At 40.9% G+C, this 22,573-nt stretch overlaps 1 protein-coding gene across 1 annotated transcript in view; it reads right to left on the bottom strand.

Moving 5' to 3' along the window:
- Positions 1-580: 580 nt before the first annotated feature.
- LOC117522310 (serine/arginine repetitive matrix protein 2-like) overlaps positions 581-22,573 on the bottom strand; it is a 53,639-nt gene continuing 31,646 nt past the window's right edge. The window contains exons 4-7 of the mRNA XM_034183707.1: positions 12,994-14,052; positions 4,573-5,844; positions 4,362-4,465; positions 581-2,799 (exon numbers count right to left, since the gene is read on the bottom strand). Coding sequence (XP_034039598.1) covers positions 2,515-2,799; positions 4,362-4,465; positions 4,573-5,844; positions 12,994-14,052 — 2,720 coding nt within the window. The 3' untranslated portion in view covers positions 581-2,514. The remainder of the gene's footprint in view (positions 2,800-4,361; positions 4,466-4,572; positions 5,845-12,993; positions 14,053-22,573) is intronic.

The raw sequence follows: 22,573 nt of genomic DNA, 5'->3' as shown, positions 1-22,573 counted from the left end.
TATGTAACACAATTTTTTTTTCCTGGCTTCTAAGTGTTATATTTCAACTGCTTATGTCTAAAGTCTATGGAAAAATGACTACATTCAACACAAACTTTGATTTTATTTATTTTAACGTTCTAAAAGTTCTAAGTTTCTTGAAATTTCTAGATAATTCTGGAAACTTCTAGAAAATTCTGGACAGTTCTGGCAGTTCAAGAATATTCTAGAAGACTAGTAGTAGTGAAGGCGAATTGAGAATATTCTTGAAAACAGACAAATTTCAAAATATCATTGTCCTGATCACAGAAGCAAAGTTTATGTGGAATAACAGCTATTTTCTATTTATTTAAGGCATAACAGGTTAGGAAAACACACTGTGTACCCAGGAACAAAACAAAAATAAAAATTTATTACATAGTGTAATAAATGCTTGAAGATTAATATTGCTAAAGGCCTTTAAAACTGCATATTCTTTCATAAAACATATCTAAAAATTAATGACTCATTTTTTCCACAGTGGGTTTCATATTTATTTATTTCTCTCAACAGAACCCAAGTGACAATCAGAATACAGTTTTTCTTCAAACATATATTTTTCCTTTTTCTTTCTTTTTTTATTATGCAAAACAAGAGAACACTCAGTGCAATAAGACAGAGGACTCTGACGGTGCGGTGCTCTCTCTACCTTTTCACAGTGCACGTTTATACACACAAAAAAGATTGTACATCATCATTAGTAGGACATTTCCAACCTCCATCCAGCAACAACATGGATAAGGTGACATGAATGTCTTAAAACAATCATTTTTCTTGCTTTTTTCTTTTTAGATTTGTCTTGCATACAGAGTCACTTGGCACACAATCACACACGCGAGGCTCTCTCCCTCACACGCACACAGCAACAACGTGCAGGGGTGGGGGTCGGGTGATGTAGCTGATTCTTATTAGAAAGGGGGCTACTGCACTGAGGGTTAGCTCATTTATCCAACCTATACTGTTTTGGCAATGCAGACATTGCATGTCGTGTGCAAGAGGAATCAATTTTGATGATGTAAGAAGGAAGTTGAGGTAGAGGGAGAGAGAAGGGGGAGACACATGCACTGTATGCTACCAGCCTGATTCAGTGTGATGGAAGAGGAAAGGTAGTGCAGTTTTTTTAACTCTCAAAAATTTGTAGGCCCTTGTGCAACCCTTGTTTTTTTAACCTAGCAGAGTTGCTGCCATGGTTTTTATTTTTATATATATATCCTTATACAATTACTTAAAATGGTTGTCAATCAGCAGGCAATTTGTTTGGAAATATTTTCTCAAGACAACTAATTACAGATTACTGTGCATCCCAGACAGTCGATATCTCCTGAGGTTTTACCTCCCAGCCAGTAAATGAAAATGACATGGTTCAAAACATTTTCAAAAATATATATAAGTATCATCTTGAACAATATTTGTTCAGCAAGTGCATATGGCTATATTATAATCTGCAGTAAAATTAAGAAATGCAATAAAAGCTCAGGTGTTGATTGTACGGACTGGCTGTCAGCATCAAGTATGTTGCACTGTGTCGTGGTGCTCATAGTGTGCATGGCAAAAAAAAAAAAAAAAAAAATTAAATTAAAAAAGAGAAGCTTTTGCCACCAAACCCACTTCAATTAACCAACGGTCCAAAGTGCAACCACACCCATAATCCAACTGTAACAGGCTTTGGCTGTTTTAGGAAATTATACCATAAATAATGTTTATTCTAATTTACTACCTTCCCCAACCTACCCTTATAGTGTATACTGTGTTAGAGAACAGCAAAAAACACGTCACACTGTTCTCTACAACATGCCAACCAACCGGTTTTCCTATAAAACAAGTTTCTACTGCTTCAAAAAGGCTTTGAAATAGTGAGTACACAGTTTCTTGCTGTTATACACAAACCAAAGCGCACAACATTTCTGTACCTGTTCTAGGACGGACATGAGGGTGGCGAAATCTAATGCACGCTCATACCACTCCTCCACTTACAATACAACAGTGAAATTGTAAAAGTGTATTTAGACAGAATTAAGCCATTCTTTGTACTGCTTTGCAGCACCAAAAGAATTGGGCATAAGAAAATTATGCTACTACAGTACAAGGTATTGATAGATTATGCTTTCAGATGTAAAATAAAACAAATATAACAAACAAAAAAAACCCATTAGATTGCATCTACATTATACTTAATTTAAGATGCTTTTTATTTCCCATCTGATTTAGAAAATATCTATTCATCAAATATCTGTTCTACTAATTATATTACAAGAATCCGCTCACAAGAAATAGAAAAATATCAAATATCACCAGTGATGATAAGAAAACGTGACGACCTGAAAAAGCAGAAATATTGCTATGGTAACCAACATCGTCCTTTGACATCAGCAGAGAATCTTCCTCCTTGTGCACTCACGTTGTACAGGCTCTGCAGGGTTTGAATCAACGCAAGCTACAGCAGAGAGAGGGGTGGATAATTAAAGGTTGGATGGCAGGAATGTGCTGTTATTCCTGTCAGATGGCCGTGTCCCAGAATACAGTTGTCTGTGTGGGGTATGGTGGAGGACGAATTTTTTTGGCCCCACTGTTCTTCCCACAGCCCGGGAGGATGGCTGCATTTTCTTGCTTGCATGGGTTCCGCTCCTGATTCTTGTCTTCACTCCTGCTGGGAGGAGGCCTCTCTAAATACTTCTGCAGGTGTGGATGCTGTCTGGAGCAGATCTCCATACACAGGGTGCGTTTCCTCTCGATCTGCTCGAGCATGGTGGCATCGCCACATATCCACGGCATCTGGGGCATCTGAGTTACACAATCAATGTAATGATTAAATGTTGCAGCTTTAATCTGACAGAAGATACATTAAGGGACAATTTTGTTTTTTGTAATCTTAAACCAGTCTCTCATTACTAATTCTTGGTTCCTGATTGTCTACGATTTTGGCAATAAATAAATAAAAAAAAAATAAAAACTGAATATCTAATTTAGGTGTAATCTGTGGTAAAAGCAGTGTTGTAGAACACTTTGAGCAATTGGGAAAGTAAAAAAAATCTGACCTTGTGAAAATTATGATAAAAATTGGATGTAATGGTGCACATCAGTAGAAATCTTCTGTAAAAGTAGTTGAAAGTGAACAATCGGGTACAATATACAGGACTTTCTTGATTTGTGAAACGGTGTGAAAAAATAGTAGGAACCGCTTCTGAAAAATGAAACCCATGAAATGGTAAATGGACTGCATTTATATAGCACTTTTCCCATCTACATCAAACACTCAATGCGCTGTACAATAATGCCTCACATTCACCCCAATGTGAGGGTGCTGCCATACAAGGCGCTCACTACACACCGGGAGCAACTAGGGGATTAAGGACCTTGCCCAAGAGCCCTTAATGATTTCCCGATCAGGCTGTGATTTAAACCGAGGATCCTCTGGTCTCAAGTCCAACCCTTAACCACTAGACCATCGTCCCCCCGTATAAATGAAGATAAATGAATATCATGCTCTTCAACAGAAGACATGCTTTAAAAGAGGAAGGAACATTTTGCAAACATGCTGGCGCACCCACAAAAAAATAACAAAAATAAATAGGAATCGTACTTAAGTGGCTCTGACAACAATAAACAGTTCCAATCATGTAATTGGATATAAAATAGTAAGTAATAGTAAGAAAGGTGATTACATGTAAATTTTGGTGGTAATTTTCACAAATATGGCCCAATTTCCTCAGTTTTGAAATCAGAACAGAAATCGGGGCCAAAAAAATAAGTAACCGTTGATGGCCCTGAGTCATCTTAAAACATTGTTAGCAGTGAAACCTCTGAGTGCTCCTCTCACCTTTGACAATTGAATCATATCTGGGTATCGATATGGCTCCTGTAGTAGAGTGCTAAATGAAATCAAACTAAGTAAGTAAAACCCTTCAGCTGCTCCCTTGTTTGCACTCGGGGTTGCCACAGCAAATCCAAGGTGGATCTGCATATTGAATTGGCACAAGTTTTAACTTCCTGACGCAACTCCACATTACATGGAGAAATGTGGCAGGGGTGGGATTTGAACCCAGAACCTTCTGCACTGAAACCAAGCACATTAACCACTTGGGCACCACCCTTGCTGCTAAATGAAATCAAACTAATTTTTTCAAAATCTTAAAACTGAACTGCTTAGTGTGTTATGTGGTATTAATATTTCTTTTGTATGAAGTATTTCTCTCAAAATTATACAAATAAATAAGATCGAGTGATTACAGCTCAATATGAGTAGGATTTTATATATATATATATATATATATATATATATATATATATATATATATATATATATATATATATATATATATATATATATATATATGTTTAGATACCTGAGCTTGATGTGTTTCCGTTACTCTCCTTTGAGGAGTGCCCAGTGGCGAAGGGTTGGCAGGCATGGACGGTGAGCGGCCATATTTAGGTGCTGCTTTTACATCTAGAAAGGATATTAGTCAGATTTACTTGCAATCACTGCACCACTCTCTGCATTTACACCTTATGGTCAATATAAGGTTCTTCTGGGTGTCAACATTAGACCCTCACCATTTCCTGGTCCCACAGTCACAGGTGGGCTACTACCCCTTCTTCCATGGTGAGTAGGTGTGGTTGTAGATGACTGTTGTCCTGACGTGGCACTGCCATTCCTCTCTTGTGCTTTTGATTGGTCTGTGTTGTAATTTGTCTTTTCTCTACGAGGTGTTCCCTCTGACCTGTAGCCTCTTTCTTTATGATCACCTCTGTACTCGAGTCCTGTTGGGCTTTTGGTGCCTCTACCATCATGATGGTGGTGCTCTGGGCCGTTCATACTTCTGTCTTTGCTATCTCGTCTCACTTCAAGTCCATTTCTGCTTAGATCTTTACTGTCGTGCCTGGGTAAAGGAGGAGGGATATCTCCTCCATCAAGAGCGCTCCGATCTCTACCCTCATGTTTGGATTCAGAGCTACAGCTAAATCTGTCTTTGCTGTTGCCGCTTCTGGATGTTTCTTGTCGGACCTCAGCTGAGGGTTCTATTCTACCATTGTGCCAGGTATGTTCCAGGTCATTCCTTGCACTCTCCTTGCTATCCTGTCGAGGTAGCATTTCCAGGCGATGGTCTTTGTTATCATACTTATGTTCAGTTCCAGTTCTCACTCTGTCTTTGCTGTCCTGTTTTGGTAGAAGCTCAGGCGGTTTATCTCTATTTTCGTATTTTGAGTCCACTCCATTCCTGGGTCTCTCTTTACTGTCCTGTCGAGGTAGGAGCTCAGGTGGTTGGTCCAACAGTCGCTCTCTGTTTTCATATCTAGCCTCCCCATCATTTCTAGACCTTTCCTTGCTGTCTTGTCTTGGTAACAGCTCAGGCGGTTGGTCTAATAGTCTCTCTCTGTCTTTGCTGTCCGGCTTCAGTAAAGGCTCCATTCCATGACCCCCATTCCGGTCTTTGCTGTCTCTCCTTGGGAGCAGTTCACCATTGCTAATCCCTCTGTCCTTAGAGTCTCTTCTTATCAGGGGAATGTGCTCTAAGGAACTATAGCCCCTGTCTTTGGAGTCCCGTCTAACAGGGATGGGTTCTACACTGTTGCAGCCTTGATCCCTGCTGTCCCTGCGACCTGTCGGTGGTTCTGTCATACTGTAACTACGGTCTTTGCTGTTGCGTCTGTGCTGCAGGGGCTCCACATTGCCAGACCCTCTGTCTTTATCTTTGTCTCGCCGGTGAGATGACTCTTTGCTGTGGTGGTCTTTGGAATCTCGCTTGGACTCCTTGCTGTGACCATGACTGTGGCGTTCTTTACCTTCACGCTTGGAGTCACTGTGAGACTTGCTTTTGGATTCAGCTGTTAAAGATCAAGAGTAAAGAACAGTTACATCCCCATTTTATTCTGTTCAAGGTATTGTGTGATAGTTCTGCATAATCTATACCTTTTAATAATCTTATTCACATTTCATTTGTGTATTTTTTGTCCTATGGTCTGTTGGTTTTGTTGTTCCATCTTCTGTTTTATATTGTGAGTGTTGCACAGTGGATGTTCTTACAGTTACCTCTTTCGGAAAAATGGACATGTCATATGGGTTCTAGGCTTTGGTGAAAGCCTGGGCATGTACCTGTTAAAATATAGGGATTGAATAAAACAGAGGAATGTAGAACGATTCCTCAAAAACAATAAATGCTATAATCTTATAAGTCCCTAAATTAAATGGCATTTAATAAGGATAAGGTGATTAAAATTTGTCTAACTTTGATGCAACATGTCAATAGAGAAAGGAAGTTTGTGTTATTAACTTAATATAAGATATACTTGCCTGGTACCTGGACATGTCTGTGCTTTTCAGTCATTTGTTCATTCATTATTCCTCTCTGTGCTTGTTGCAAGGAATAATGTCATCATCATATGCATGATGGAAATTAGGAGTAGGTTCTGCTTTTATTGTATCTACATGTATGGATGACATCACATGTCAGTAGCTTGAAATGTTTTGCTTTTTTCATTTTCAAAGCCTAGATCTGATGACCATCAAGGCAACTGTATTATAACCACACTATCTTCAATGGCCATTCATGATATGTTTTTGTATGGAGTGGAGCTTTTCTGGCTATGGTCATGAGGGTTGGGTCATGACCGAAAGAACTAGATCGTGGGCTGGTGTCTCCCTTTGACATAGGGTGAGAAGCTCGGTCATCCATGAGGGGCTGCTCCTTCGCATTAAAAGGATCCAGCTGAGATGGTTTGGACATCTGGTAAGGATGTCCCCTGGACGCCTCCCGAGGGAGGTGTTTCAGGCACGTTCAACTGTGAGGAGATCCCAGGGAATACCCAGGACTAGGTGGAGAGATTATATCTCCACACTGGCCTGGGAACACCTCGGTATCCCCCAGTCAGAGTTAGTACATGTAGCCTAGGACAGGGACGTTTGGGGTCCCCTGCTGGAGCTGTTGCCCCTGCGATGCGATTGAATAAGTAGTTGAAGATGAGTGAGTGAGTGTAATAAACTAACTCATAATCATGTACCATAAAGTGTGAACTCAATATTTATCTTAAAATAGTGTCCTGTTGTTGCAGTGCCAGCGGGAGTCGACTAGGTGGCAGTCCACATTAATGCATTTCAGTACAACACTGGAAATGGATGGATCCAGGAGTACCAAAACCAGTCCACAAGCAAAACAGAAAAATATAACCCTGCGATGATTATCTGTCTTGTACTTATAAACTGCATGCTCTCATACAGATTGTACCTGAATTCACACACACACACACACACACACGTATGTGTGTGTGTATATATGTATGACAAATCAGAAAATATGTAACTCATTCCTGTAGAATAAGAAATTTATGTGCATTATTGATTTGAGTTATTCATGTGTATGATGGTTATTTATCCAGTTGTTCATAAAAATGAATGAAATGTATATTGCCTACATGCGCAGTTTGATGCACACACCATGTCCACATGTGTCATATGTGTAGTGTCTCTAAGCCAATTAAATACTCAGTAAGTGGGTCAGAGTAGCTGCTGATGCTTTTATCTCCTCAGGAAAAAAAAAAAAACCCTCACCTCCCTTTATTTTGTTAAATTTGTGTCCTTAGTATGACATGTGGGCTTTAAGCATGCAGCCATTCATACAGCAAGAAAGTAGAGGTGGGCGATACTGGGAATTTTGGTATTGATCCGATACCAATATTTTTTCATATTTAAACTTCATACATCCAAAGGATCCAAAAGACTTAAGATAGAATTTTGCCAAACATTGTACGTGACAACAAAATACTTTATCATTATCAACATTTTTGTTTAAAAAAAAACAAATCACTCAACACAACTTAAAACAAAATCTCCTGAGGTAGAGGGCTGACAAACCACAATACAAGGGTGCGCTGCTCCGTGTTGTGTGACACAGTGCAGCACTGCTCTTACAGACAGAGAGTAGACTTTGATAAATCTGCGTGCGCAGCAGTCAGTGCGTGCGGGAGAGAAAAAAAGCTTGAGTATCGATTTTTTTACACGAGGATCATTCAATATCAATACCAGTGTTGGTATCAATATTATCAATATTAGGATTGATCTGCCCACCTCTACAAGAAAGCACAACTTCTCAGTCCTTGAAACATGTGTTGTTGGAACACAGGTGTTAGAAAATAAATACAAATAAATAAATGATAAACATTTAATTGTACAGGTTGGTAACACACATGCACTGTTTGCAAACCATATGGAACTTTACAACCAGATCCTGTCAGAAAGTTCATAGGTAATTTTTATACATGTCAAGAGTAACGCTTGACTAATTATGACATGATAATATGGAAGCAAATATAAGGATTATACAATAGCGTAAGCGTTCAGTGCGGATGTAAACCAACTGGGGCAAGTCTATCGCTGCATCACAAATCAGACTTCACTTCATTTTCACCTCTCCACATCTACCCAGCTGCTCCATCCAGTCAGCAAAGAGCTGCATGCTGATTGGGCAGAAAGGAAAAAAAAAAAGAAATCTTCTAATAAGGTGCATATTTGACTTCAGAGCTATTCAGCCGTCCCCATCAAGAGCATCTCTGCTCCGCTGCAGCCCACTGTGCCCTGAGCTATGATTGGCTGAATTACCCATGGGGAGGGAATGCACAAATAAGAAACAGGGGTTTCTCCTCCCTCCTCTGTTGCTATGTTATTGTTGCTAAGAATGTCAAGTAAGGATGGATGTGTTAGTCTTTGTATCGTTCTTTTATGGTTTCTGCACAAAATGCACTAGTGGAAATGTAATACTTTAGGGCACTTTTAAGAACAACTTGAATATATAGCTCTGAAGTGATAGAAAATGATTAAATTACAGGGTTAAATGATAATAATGTCAAATTTCACTTGGACTCATTTTATTTGTTGGAAACCCATTGAAAAAATTCTTACACTCCCTTAAATAATTTCACTTGATATCAGTTTGATTTCTGCTATCGTATTTCATGCACAAGCAGTGGCGTCTTTGGCTGCCCCTAGACCAAGGCTTTGGAAATGACAAAAAAGAATAAAAACGTGACAAACAAGTTCTTTTCAAGCCACATGTAACTTCAATCACACATTGGCGCAAATTTGCATCATGCAATAAAGATTTCATTAAAACCCATCAAATCTACCAACTGGCAACCAGGCATAATACACACTCATCTTCAACCCCTTAGTCCAATTAAGGGTCGCGGGGAGCTGGAGCCTACCCCAGCAGTCATAGTGAGTGAGGCGGGGTACACCCTGGACAGGATGCCAGTCTGTCACAGACCAGGTATAACACATCCAAAAAACCCAGAACCAATAAAAATTGTAATAAATCCTACAAATTTCAAGAAATTTGCTGTTGTTAACCTTCAGTCTGTGTATGATTATTCCCTGAAATTTCAGTTATTTTGGTCACTTTGTTGACAATTGGTGGTGACTGGTGACTTGATTTAATAAATATCCGAACTATGGTTAGTGTGTTGGCTGAGCTTGTTGATAAGATGCCAATGGCATTTGTAGCAACAGTTATCAATATCTTAAAGGTGTTAGGTCAACTCAATCCATGATTGTTCAAGAAATAAGTAGGTCCTAATTTATAGTTGTTGGGAGAGGGTCGTAACACGGACCCGCAACAGGGGGCGCAAATGAACGGACAATGGATAAGACAAAGAGTAACAATTTAATGTTGTGAATCACACAACTAAATACAGACACAGATAATGCCAATTGTACACAAGGTGACGTGCGGTCAGGCTCGAAGATAGGAGACCTCTGGCAATCGGAGAGCCGGGACCCACACAGCTTCCACCACCAACGGCCTGAACAACACCGGAGCCGCCAAGTCCTGATTCCCCAGGTGGTCACCGTCTTCGGTTGCAGACCCTGGTACTGCTGGCAGAAGATGACAAAACAGTTATGGTGAGTGTGTATCCACACACCCAGTAATCCTTTTTCTGCAGGTCTTCAAGGAGGAAAACCTCCACCTCCAGACACAATTTCACCCGTGCAGCTCCTGCTAGTCTCCTCCCTGGATGGAGTAAGAGGCGAAGAACGTCGCACTCCCACTATCCGCCAATCCAGCTTCAGACTCAATCTACAGGAATGCGGCTGCACACAGAACAATGTTAGACAACAATAATCACAGCAGAGAAGATTACCTTCAACGGTAGTTGATTTCTCGGCGAGGAGGTGGAGTAATGATCCGGCTTTTGTAGAACTGCAGGTGATTGGTGACAGCTGGTGTAAACGAGTGACAGCTGTCACTCTCTGTCTCGGCGCCCTCCCATGCTTGAAGCCCGCACTCCAAGCAGGGCGCCGACTGGTGGTGGTGGGCCAGCAGTACCTCCTCTTCAGCGGCCCACACAACAATAGTGGCTATACCAAAAGCAAACCGATTATGAGAACCACTGGTCAGCTCCCCAAAAATATGATTTAATAAACACTCAGACTGAGATTAGCCTGTTAGTTGAGCTTGTCGTTGTTGGAGTTTCATGTGTCCTGCCAGGTCATACGGTCTCACCTACAATCCAACTCTTTACACTCCCCCACACACAGAAGGACAGACACGACACGTTAGGTGCTTCATATATCAGTTGATACAGTTTAGGGTAATTTAGATGGAGCAAGATTATTTGGTGGTTGTTTCTGGCATCAGTTTAAAGTTAAAACTCATGAATAAAATGCTATAAAACTCCATGGTCTTTCTTGATGGTGCCGTACACCCCCCTCCCCTTCAAAAAAAGACTTTCAGCAACCTCAGCAAAAATAGAACAGAAAACTAACATTTGCCATTTGAAATTCCCTGTTTTCTACCTTAGGTTTGATCCCCCACCATATTCCTTGGCTGTTTTGATGAAACAGTGCCCTCTTTTCCATTGCGTCTTTGTCCTGATCGGCAACTCATGTTACTATATTAACATGAGTTGAACTAATTTGTGTCCCTCCAATAACACACAATAAACATTTGTTTTCATTATGCTATTTGCTTTAGTGTGTTTGCATAAAAAAAAAGGATAATTTTCTGGATTAAAAAAATTCCTTTCAGGAACCAGAACATTGTCAGTATAAGAGCTGCATGGACTACAGTTCAACCTTCAGAAAGTGTGAAGGAGAATAGCACCACCTACAGGGGAGCAGGAACCTGACTGTGCTATTTGTTTGAGCTGTGTAGTTGTTGTATTGTTCTGGCTGTAAATTTCCCCATATTTTCCTAATTTGTATTTATTTCCTGTCAGAAGGGTAATTATTATAACTTTCAAGGCCTAAAAAATGTGGCAGACGATTTCCCCATAATTTAAATTTGCAGTATTTTAATATGTATATGTCGCAGACATGAACGAGTGAAGCTCTTCAGGATCTCACCATGTCATTTCTGGTGTGCGGCTTCGTCTAACATTGATTTGTGGCTTTTTATGGCTTTTTATGACAATTTTGTCCAGTTTGTGGCTTCTTCTCCACTGGGCAGATTTTTTGTAACATTTCCGGATTGTTTTGTGCCATTTCTGGTTTGTGCCTTCGCCTACCATAAGAGCGAGCTTTGCGCTGCTGCGCGGCGCTTCACTCGTGTAATTGCTCCTTCTCAATAAAATGTTAATGTACAGTGTGGGTATTGGTGGAAAGCTAACCTTCTCCTGATCAAATTTAGCTCAAGCATGATATTTCATAAAAGAGCAATTGACGTACAACCCCAGTTCCAATGAAGTTGGGAAGCTGTGTAAAATGTAACTAAAACAGAATACAATGATTTGAAAATCCTCTTCAACCTATATTCAATTGAATACACCACAAAGACAAGATATTTAAAGTTCAAACTGATAGACTTTGTTCTTTTTGTGCAAATATTTGCTCATTTTGAAATGGATGCCTGCAACACATTTCCAAAAAAGTTGGGACGCAGTGGCTCTACAACCCCAATTCCAATGAATTTGGGACGTTGTGTAAAATGTAAATAAAACAGAATACAATGATTTGCAAATCCTCTTCAACCTATATTCAATTGAATACACCAGCGCAAAGTTCAAAGCCAGCATCTGTGATGGTATAGGGGGTGTGCTAGTGCCCATGGCATGGGCAACTTACACATCTGTGATGGCACCATCAATGCTGAAAGGTACATCCAGGTTTTGGAGCAACACATGCTGCCATCCAAGCAACGTCTTTTTCAGGGACGTCCCTGCTTATTTCAGCAAGACAATGCCAAGTCACATTCTGCACGTGTTACAACAGCGTGGCTTTGTAGTAAAAGAGTACGGGTACTAGTCTGGCCTGCCTGCAGTCCAGACCTGTTGCCCATTGAAAATGTGTCGCGCATTATGAAGCACAAAATACAACAACAGAGACCCCGGACTGTTGAACAACTGATGTTGTACATCAAGTAAGAATGGGAAAGAATTTGACCTACAAAGCTTCAACAATTAGTTTCCTCATTTCACAAACGCTTATTGAGTGTTCTTTGAAGGAAAGGTGATGTAACACAGTGGTAAACATACCACTGTCCCAGCTTTTTGAAACATGTTGCAGGCATCCATTTCAAAATGAGCAAATATTTGCACAAAAACAATGAAGTTTATCAGTATAAACATTAAATATCTTGTTTTTGTGGTGTATTCAATTGAATATAGGTAGAAGAGGATTTGCAAATCATTGTATTCTGTTTTTATTTACATTTTATACAACATCCCAACTTCACTGGAATTGGGGTTGTAAATCTACTAGTATGACTACAGGACAATAAACTTTCAATGCACTTGAATTTTACTGTATAATTGCACATTGGTGCTGCATTATGAATTAAAGAGCCTCCACTGAGCCCTACAGGGGGATCCCCCATGGAGCCTGTAGCAATAAATCTTTAGATTTATTGTTATTGTCAAACTTTTGAACAGGTTTTCCCAAACCTCTGGAAGAAGAAGAAGAAGAAAAAACCCCTGAAATAAACATGATCAAAACACATGATCAAAACATGATCAAAACATTTTTGGCAAACTGGTAAAGTGACTCACTTTCTCCAGGCTCTTTGGATTTTCTTCCACTGGAATTTTTCTTTAGCATGTTTCTCCCTGTGGTGAACAGGTTGGTTAGTTCATCCAGTGGGCTGGTGGGCGTCCGTGAACGGCCTGTTGACACATTCTGCATCGAGCCGTGGAGTCGCCCGGCACTATCTTGTGGTGGTGAACCTTTGCCATGAGGCGTGGCTGAGGCGCTCCGGGGCAAACCCCCGGGAAATTGCATTTGAGCATCAAAGGGAGGTGTGCGCATGAGGCTCAATGGGGTGAGACAGCGGCCTATGCTGACCGGCGATGGGCAAGCTGAGTGGCTGCGCTGATAGGAGGATGTGGAGGAGGTTTTGTACAGGGTACAGGGTAGAGGGGGTGCAGAAGACCGTCCAGACACAGTGAGAGTTGGGGTGGCAGTGAGCTCCCTGCGTATGTGAGCTGAGGGCAGTTGTTCAGTAGAGGATGTCGGGGACTTGCTGTAGGGCTGGTTCTCCAGCATGGGCAGTTTGGCTACATCAAGCGGTGTAAGGGGAGACTCGTCAGAGTTGGGAGAACACTGCACGGGTGCAGGGGGAAACACCAGCAGAGGCGGCCGATGGGTAAGTAAATTGGGGAAGGGTGCGGGAATATCACAAAGAGGAATGTTTCGAGGTGTGGAGCAACGACTGAGAGGTTCGGGGTCATAGGGTAATGGGGTGGGGCACGCAGAGCGACACCCCACAGGATCAGTACGGTACTCCATATCATCTAGAGCTGGGTACTTCATCTCCTCGTACACAGCTTCTCCTGGCTCCTCGTCCTCACTCTTCAGAGGTTCTCGAGCTCCAATGTCTATTCCACCCATTTCAATATACACAGGTTCATCTTCACAGTCATCTGTAGGGCTGTCATCACTCTGTGGTGGCGACGAGTTGCGTTCACAGGGTAAGCCGACACTGTGGAAAGGTGTGGAGCCACCGTGGCTCTTGATGTAGGATTCATCAAAGGAAACACTCAGTTGAGTGTTGGGGTTCCTCTTCGGTTTAGGTGGAGGCACCCTCCTACAATCCTCACTGCATCCTTGTGCTGCCAAAGGATGAAAAAAAAGCATTTAGAGAGATTTTTAGTTTTGTAGACAAAAATACCCCATAGAAACTCAAGAGATGCACTCATTTGCAAGAGTCTAAGAAAATGATGTTTTTTGCACCTGGGAAGGAACTGCTACTTTTCACCACTTAGGAACAGTGTAATGGGTTGTTTCACACATAACACTCAGAATTCAAATACAAACAATTCACCCATTTGAGAATAAAATACTGATGCCAGCAGTGTCTGCATGCACAGATATATCACTTGGGATGTTGAGGATGTTTAGCATATACTCTATTATATTTAATTGCAAGAAGCTGACAATAACCGCACTGGCAAAATATGACACCTTTAAATATCACTTCTTAAAAACAATATTGTGAAACATCAGATTTTATCAACCTTTCAGTTAAATATTATTGGGGTTTCATGTTAAACATTGTCAAAATCATAATTCTATCCCGATAGAGTTCAGTACTGTGGAGGCCCTCAGGTCCATCAGGCTGGTGCTTATGACCAGATACCACAGCATGAAGTGAATTAGAGCCTACAACTCCCCTTCAGCTGGGCTCCAATCCATTGCAGGTTACTTCACCCCAACCAAGGCCAGTACCCATTTATAGCTGGATGGACTGGGACAATTCAGATTAAGTGCCTTGTCCAAAGTCATAGACAGGAAGCATGAACACAATCTTGGAATCAAAACCAAATCTATATATTGGGAGTCCAACTTCTACTCATACAGCAGGTAGCTGAGTGGATAAAGGGCTAGCATGATAATATCTAGACCTGGGTTTGAATCCTGCTCATGCTGTCTGTGTCTTTGGGAAAACACTGCATTACCTCAGTCCAACAGCTGAGGCTGGTGGACTGACATCCCTGAAGCAGACTGACATCCCTTCCAGGGGGAGTTGCAAACTCTCATCTGGTTGGCGCTAGACATAGACAGGAAGCATGAACACAATCTTGGAATCAAAACCAAATCTATATATTGGGAGTCCAACTTCTACTTATACAGCAGGTAGCTGAGTGGATAAAGGGCTAGCCTGATAATATCTAGACCTGGGTTTGAATCCTGCTCATGCTGTCTGTGTCTTTGGGAAAACACTGCATTGCCTCAGTCAAACAGCTGAGGCTGGTGGACTGACATCCCTGAAGCAGACTGACATCCCTTCCAGGGGGAGTTGCAAACTCTCATCTGGTTGGCGCTACGGAATACAGAGATAAGAACCGGTACCAATGAGCCTCAGGGTCTATATAGCCTTCAACTCCTACTCCACAGAGGTACCTGCATGCAGAAATGATCAGGTCTGGTCTAGAAGCATGCACTAGTGCCGTGCGTTGTAACCCCCCCCCCCCCCCCCCCCCACCGTGGTTCATCCCCATCTTCCACAGTTGCTCTGGTACAGTAGATGGCTTCTTTTAGGAGGAGGGGATAGACCTGTGGTCTGCTTGGATGGTTGTCAACAAGGATCATAGTGTTTGGATGCTGCAACACGTTTGGTGCATTTGGTGCTTCCAGACCTGACCTCATGATTTCTACATGCAAGATGGGTAGCTCTGTGGTGTGATTGGTTTGACTGTCACTAGGATTACTCTAAAACCTGTTGCTTTGATTTTTAATAAACTTAGATGTTGAGTGATGCATGTGCTGGGAAAACAAAAAAATCATTATTAAATATTAGTATTGATGTTGACCCAGGAATGTAAAAAAAAAAAATGCTTGTATCAACAGCATTTTTGTCAAATGTCAATATCTCATGAAATAGATAATGATATATGAAAGCTGTCCAGTGATTTGAATTTGGGTTGGAACATGCAAATATGTCTTTCTTCTGTCAGTTTTCCTCTCAGCAGGATGATGCAAAAACCACCAGGTTAATTTTCATGAAACCTGGAGGAGGGGCAGAGCATATGCAAAAAGAAAGAAAAAAAAATTGGAGCCGTTCTGGATCTAATGGTAGAATCATTCACTCACTCATCTTCAACCACTCACTCCAGTTAAGGGTCATGGGGGTGCTGGAGCCTATCCCAGCATTCATAGGGCATGAAGCAGGGTACAACCCTGGACAGGATGCCAGTCTGTCACAGGGTCACATACAGACAAACAAACACATTCACACCCACACGTACACTTCTAAGTTTCTAATTGACTAAACCTGCATGTCTTTGGATGTAGGAGGAAGCCAGAACACCCAGAGGGAACCTACGCAAACACGAGGAGAACATGCAAATGCCACAGGTGGGAATCAAGCCCATGACCTTCTTGCTGTCAGGCAACAGTGCTAACCACTAAGCCACCGTGCTGCCCTAGTGATACCATCCAGGCAGGCTGCAGGTCCATCCCTAACCTCCTAAAAGGATCCAGAGCCACTCTAAAGTTATCAAATCACAACAACGCTGCCTCACACGAGTCGGGTCTAACCTTACCAACCCCCCCTGAGCAAGTACACAGGCAACAGTGATGGAAAAACTCCCTCTAGTGATAATAAAGAAAAAATCTCAAGCAGACCAGACTCAGAGGGGTGACCCACAGCTTTGGCCATTCTAACAGTTACAAGGTTTTGACACATTTTACAAGAATTTTGTCACAAAGAAACTGAAAACAGAAAAAAAAACAAAAAAAAAAAACAGCAGCAACAAAAACAGAGCCCTTAATTGAATCTGAACATTTTATTTCTGCAGGGAGATCATTCCACAAGACAGGCGCATAATAAAAGAAGGCCCTGTGGCCTGATGACTTTTTTTTTTAAAACCTTAAAAACCTTAAAACCTTAGTTTCTATATCATCTTGCTGAGTGGCAAACAAACAAATATTTACATGTTCCAATTACAATTTATAGCTATTTCATAAATTATTACACATTTAATGAGATATTGATGTTTGTCAAAAATGCTGATGATGAACATGTTTAAAAGATTTCCTGGATCCACATCAATATTAATATTTAATGATTTTTTTTTTTCTTGGCCCATGCCTCACCGAACCACTAAGTGTCATGAAAGTTGTTCAAAGATTTTCAATTAATCTTACAGACAAATAAACCATGTCAAAACACGAGTCAAGACATGATCTAACTGCTTCAGATTACAAAAAATAAAGTATGTATCATTAATCAACCTCAATTTTTGATTTTTATGTCTGCTGCCGATGTCAGCATGTATTGTTCAGAACAGTGTTTCCAATCAGATATGTGGGAACAACGTTTGTAGGTTAAATATACAGGAATGAAGTAGTACTTGAGTCTCGTAACTGGGTCACACAGTGTGGAGCTTCGTTCTGAAGGTGGTGACGTAGCATTGCAGTGTGAATCTCTTCAGATGTGGTGCAGTGAAGCAGTAGTACAGTAGACTCTCTGACAGGCATTGGGACATAAGAGCAGCTAGAAGCTGGACTGTGTCTAAAATCTTCAGCCTTTTAATAATTCAAATGGCAGATGGCACAAACGCACGCACAATTCTTGTTACTACATGACTCACCACCATCTCTATGTGACAGATAGACAGGCAGACAGACAAACTGACTCACTGATTTTGGTGTTGTGGGTTATACGTGTCATTGCTTATGTTCCAGCTCAATTATTTTAGGACAAAAATGTGGTTTTATTGTGTGCATCCCTTGAAGGAGATTTTGTCAGAACACATTCTGGTGATCATAGCAGAAATGTCCCTGCAAATCAATTTGACCACATGTACCCACCGGACATCACGGTTGTGGTAAATGTACACAGTCAGGTACATATGCATTTGAATAGTGACTTGTAATTTTGCCTCTTTAGGGCAGGGCTGGTGGCCAACTGGTTAGTATGCTTCTTTCCAGAGTAGAAGATTGGGAGGTGATGGCCTAGTGGTTAAGGATTGGGCTTGAGACCAAAGGATCCTTGGTTTAAACCGCCACTAGACCAGGCAATCACTAAGGGCCTTTGGACAATGTCCTTAATCCCCAAGTTTGTCCTGGTGTGCAGTTGAGTGCCTTGCGGCAGCACCCTTACGTTCGTGTGTGGGTGAATGTGAGGCATCATTGTAAAGTACTTTGAAGTTCTGATTCAGATGAAAACGTGCTATACCAATACGCTCCATTTAAGGTTCCCTGTTCAATGTATATAAAGATGCATTTTTTAAAAACATCCAGGTTTTGGAGCAACACATGCTGCCATCCAAGCAACGTCTTTTTCAGGGATGTCCCTATTTATTTCAGCAAGACAATGCCAAGTCACATTCTGCACGTGTTGCAACAGCGTGGCTTCATAGTAAAAGAGTGTGGGTACTAGACTGGCCTGCCTGCAGTCCTGACCTGTCGCCCATTGAAAATGTGTGGCGCATTATGAAGTGCAAAGTATGACAACAGAGACCCCGGACTGTTGAACAACTGAAGCAAGAATGGGAAAGAATTCAACGTACAAAGTTTCAGCAATTAATGTCCTCAGTTCCCAAATGCTTATTGAGTGTTGTTAGAAGGAAAGGTGATGTAACACAGTGGTAAACATACCACTGTCCCAGCTTTTTTGAAATGTGTTGCAGGCATCCATTTCAAAATGAGCAAATATTTGCACAAAAACAATAAAGTGTATCAGTTTGAACATTAAATATCTTGTCTTTGTGGTGTATTCAATTGAATATAGGTTGAAAAGGATTTGAAAATCATTGTATTCTGTTTTTATTTACATTTTACACAACGTCCCAACTTCATTGGAACTGGGGTTGTAGTACAGTCTTCGATCGGAGAATCTACTGGCAGAATCGGAGACTCTACCATTATCTAGACATCGAATGACAGCAATACCTTACTGTGGAACTTAGAAAAATATCTGTCATATCAACTTCCCATTAGAGTCACACCATGCTGAAGTGATCACAGTAAGAAAGTAAGAACTTGTAATCAATGGAAGCTCTACTAGTAGAGTCTCCAATCGGAGTCTCTGCTGGGATTCTGCCAGAAGATTCTCAGATCAGAGACTCTACTGCAATCACAGTCTCTACTTTCTACTTCGACATATATATATATATATATATATATATATATATATATCTTTTGGAGTAACAAGAATGGACAAGATTAGGAATGAACATATCAGAGGGACAGCTCAGGTGGGACGGTTTGGAGACAAAGTCAGAGAGGCACGATTGACATGTTTTGGACATGTGCAGAGGAGGGACCCAGGGTATATAGGGAGAAGGATGCTGAGGATGGAGCCACCAGGCAGGAGGAGAAGAGGGAGACCAAAGAGGAGGTTTATGGATGTGATGAAGGAGGACATGCAGGTGGTTGGTGTGACAGAGGAAGATATAGAGGACAGGGTGAGATGGAAACGATTGATCTGCTGTGGCGACCCCTAACGGGAATAGCCAAAAGACAAAGAAGGATATATATATATATATATATATTACTGTATAGAGTAATGGAAAAAATTGAGTTATATGTGTCTATCTATCTATGAGTAATAAAGAGAAATATTTTGAACTTGAATGAAAAAGTGGATAAAAACAACCAATAAAAAGCAAAAAATGAACAAACTGGATGCTACACCATTGTCTCCTGCAGACTATGTATCTATCTATCTATGTAAACATATGCATAGTTTAAAAAGTATAACAACGACTGTAATAACTGCAAGGTTTATGCAACATTTTTGTTGAACACCTTGAATAAAAGCTGACAGTCTGCACTGCACACACATCTTGACTGTTTCGTTTCCACTACATTGTGGTGGCATATTGCAGTAAAATGGGCAACGTGTTGCCCGTCAAGACATTTTTAATGCAGTTCATGAGTTTCAGTTCGATTACATGTCTTTCCTCATTAGCACTAATTAATAAGGTGTTTATAGAAAGACAGTTCCAACCCACATGTGTCCCTGCTCAGGCTTTAATGGGACTCCTCGTGCTTGTATCATTGTGCACAGTTTGACATTGTGTGCACAAGCAGCACACCTGTGTAACTATGCATGTCTTTTAAATAAACACGATTTGCATTGGGTTTGCATGGCGGATCTGTCCTTCTAAACACCCCCCCCCCCCCCCCTTCCTCTGTATCTGATTTGCTTACCCTGCATCCCTTCCCCCTCCCTCTCCTCCTGGGGAATCAGAATCTAGGTCAGTTGCTCCTCCTGAATGAATTCTACTCTGCGAAGCTCCGCCCTTCTTCGCTACAGCGCCAGCTACAGAGTATGCAAACCTTCCCCTCTGCCAGGGACACCCCCACACTCTCCCTCTGATTGGCTGACAAGCTGTGGACTGCAGCATCTCTGCAGCACCATTGGCCAGAGTTGCTCAGTGATGCTGTGATTGGCTCAGCTGCAGGGGGTCTTGTTTCTGTGGGATGGTTGCTGTGGTGCCCAGGAAGATCTTTATGCACGCAGAGAGATCCCCACCAATCTGAGCCTGGCTGGGCATACTGGAAACATAGTATCTGAGTCAAGGTGGAGTCAAGACAGCGTCTCAGCTTTTGGACCATAATATTAATAATAACGTTGCTTTATGTTGAATATGTGGATTAATGAAACAGATTGCTTTTCTTCTGTTGACCTGCGATAATTCTGTTTTTTAACCGTTAGCCAAGTGTATGCTTGCAATTATTTTTTTGTATCAGCAAAGGCTACAGATTGTTTTAATCAAGGCAACTCTTAAAATTCTCAAACTCATTTCTTTCGATGGAAGAAGAAAAGGTTTAATCTTCATTTTCTCCATCAAGGATGTAATGCTTTTGTCTGTCTGTCTGTTTGTTTGTCTCTTAGCAGGATAACACAAAAAGTAATGAATGCATTTCAAAAATATTTGGGGAGCAGAAAGATAATTTTTAGAGGTGATCCAGAATATATTCGGGAATTAACCCCCTAAAGCCCTAGAGCCTATTTCACCAAAATCACATACCCATACATTATGATTTATTTCTCAGCTTGCACAAGGTTGAAAAGGCAAATGTTTGGGTCAGCTAAAAGACAGGTCTTAGGGGATGTTGTGGTGTATGTTGGTGTCAGCATTGGTTAGTTATGAGTGTTCAAGTCGCCAAATTTGGGGCCTCTAGGGTTTAAGATCCAGAAGAGTGTTTGGCATATAGCAACAATTAACTCAAAAGGTTGTGAGACAATGTTGATGAAATGTAGTGTGTAGATAGGTAAGGCACTAGAAAATGAGTGCTTTTATTTGTCATTTAATCCAGAACATACTTTGGATCCAGTACCCACAAAATGTTTTAAGCATTCCGGAATATTTCATTCAAAGAAAATAATGCATTGGCATACACTGGATTTTTCATTTTGTTCTCTTGCAGTTCTGCCAAGCTTGATGCACAATGCAAGTGGGTACTCTGGCAGTGGGGAATATGTGGCCAAGGTGGAAGTATGAGTGCCTTCTGGTTTATAATTATCCACATTTGGATCAGAAAATATGTCTTTAAAATAAGGTCAAACAAATTAAAGAGGGCCATAATCAGCTGATGTTAGTGGACCCAGTGATCTGCTGTTAGTCCAATAATATTATCTTTGTTTCTACCAAGGTTGCATCGTCAAGACCAACCTTGAACTTGTGCAAGGTCTTATCAAGGTATAATCCAGTGTAATAACTTTCATCTTAATCAGTTAAGTCTTTGTGATGTAATCATGTACACTGGGTTTCTAGGAAACTCAGCCTTCTGGTGGGCACAATTCGAATCAAAATATGCCCAATGTTGAACTTATTTTGTCTTAGTGAGGTGACTGTGTGTACCAACTTTCACCTTGACGCATGCCGTGTTTGTCAAGATATTGCATACACAAAATTTCTGAGATTTATCTCCTGGAAGCGACAAGTAGAACTGAACTGCACCCGATATCGAACTTTTCTGAGGTCTTCATGAGGTGTGTCAGTTTTTACCTTTAGACGTAAAGCCTTTGTCAAGACTTTGCACACATATCAACCACATGAGTGGACAGAGAGACAGACAGACAGTCAGACAGGGGATAATAATCAGTGTTTAATGACTTGATCAACATACTGTTCTTCCAAACTGTGGGACAGATTACCTCAAAGAATTCAATTTTAAAGGTAAATGTGAGTCAGCCTAAATACTATAATAATGTTTACTTGAGACCTCAGAAGTCTTTCATTATTTTTGTGGCACTATGATTTTTTTAACAATATCACACACACACACATATATATATATATATATAGACTTGCCATTCAATGTACATGCCTTGACATTGTGTATTGTTAAATATAAAGCAATGCTAAAAAAAACCTACAGCCATATGAACATAGAAATAGGAAACAGAATGTGGTCTTTTGACCTCTTAAAATAGGTCAAGGTTAGCCATCGTTGAACTTGTCCAAGGTCTGTGTGCTTAGAATGCTCCCTGTGAATTTGAATACCCTGCCAATAACAGGAATGGAGTAACGCTGAGCACAGACAGATGGACGGACTCAAGGCTTTCGCAATACCCAATGGCCATATTTTAGCCTCAGGTAAAAAATGATATATACTGTCATCTACACTTGCCCTTTATATTAAATAATTCTAGAATATGATTTCTGGTACAGT

Source organism: Thalassophryne amazonica, chromosome 12 (genome assembly GCF_902500255.1).
Source record: "Thalassophryne amazonica chromosome 12, fThaAma1.1, whole genome shotgun sequence".
Classification (NCBI taxonomy): Eukaryota; Metazoa; Chordata; class Actinopteri; order Batrachoidiformes; family Batrachoididae; genus Thalassophryne; species Thalassophryne amazonica.
This window is presented reverse-complemented; position numbering and strand designations above follow the sequence as displayed.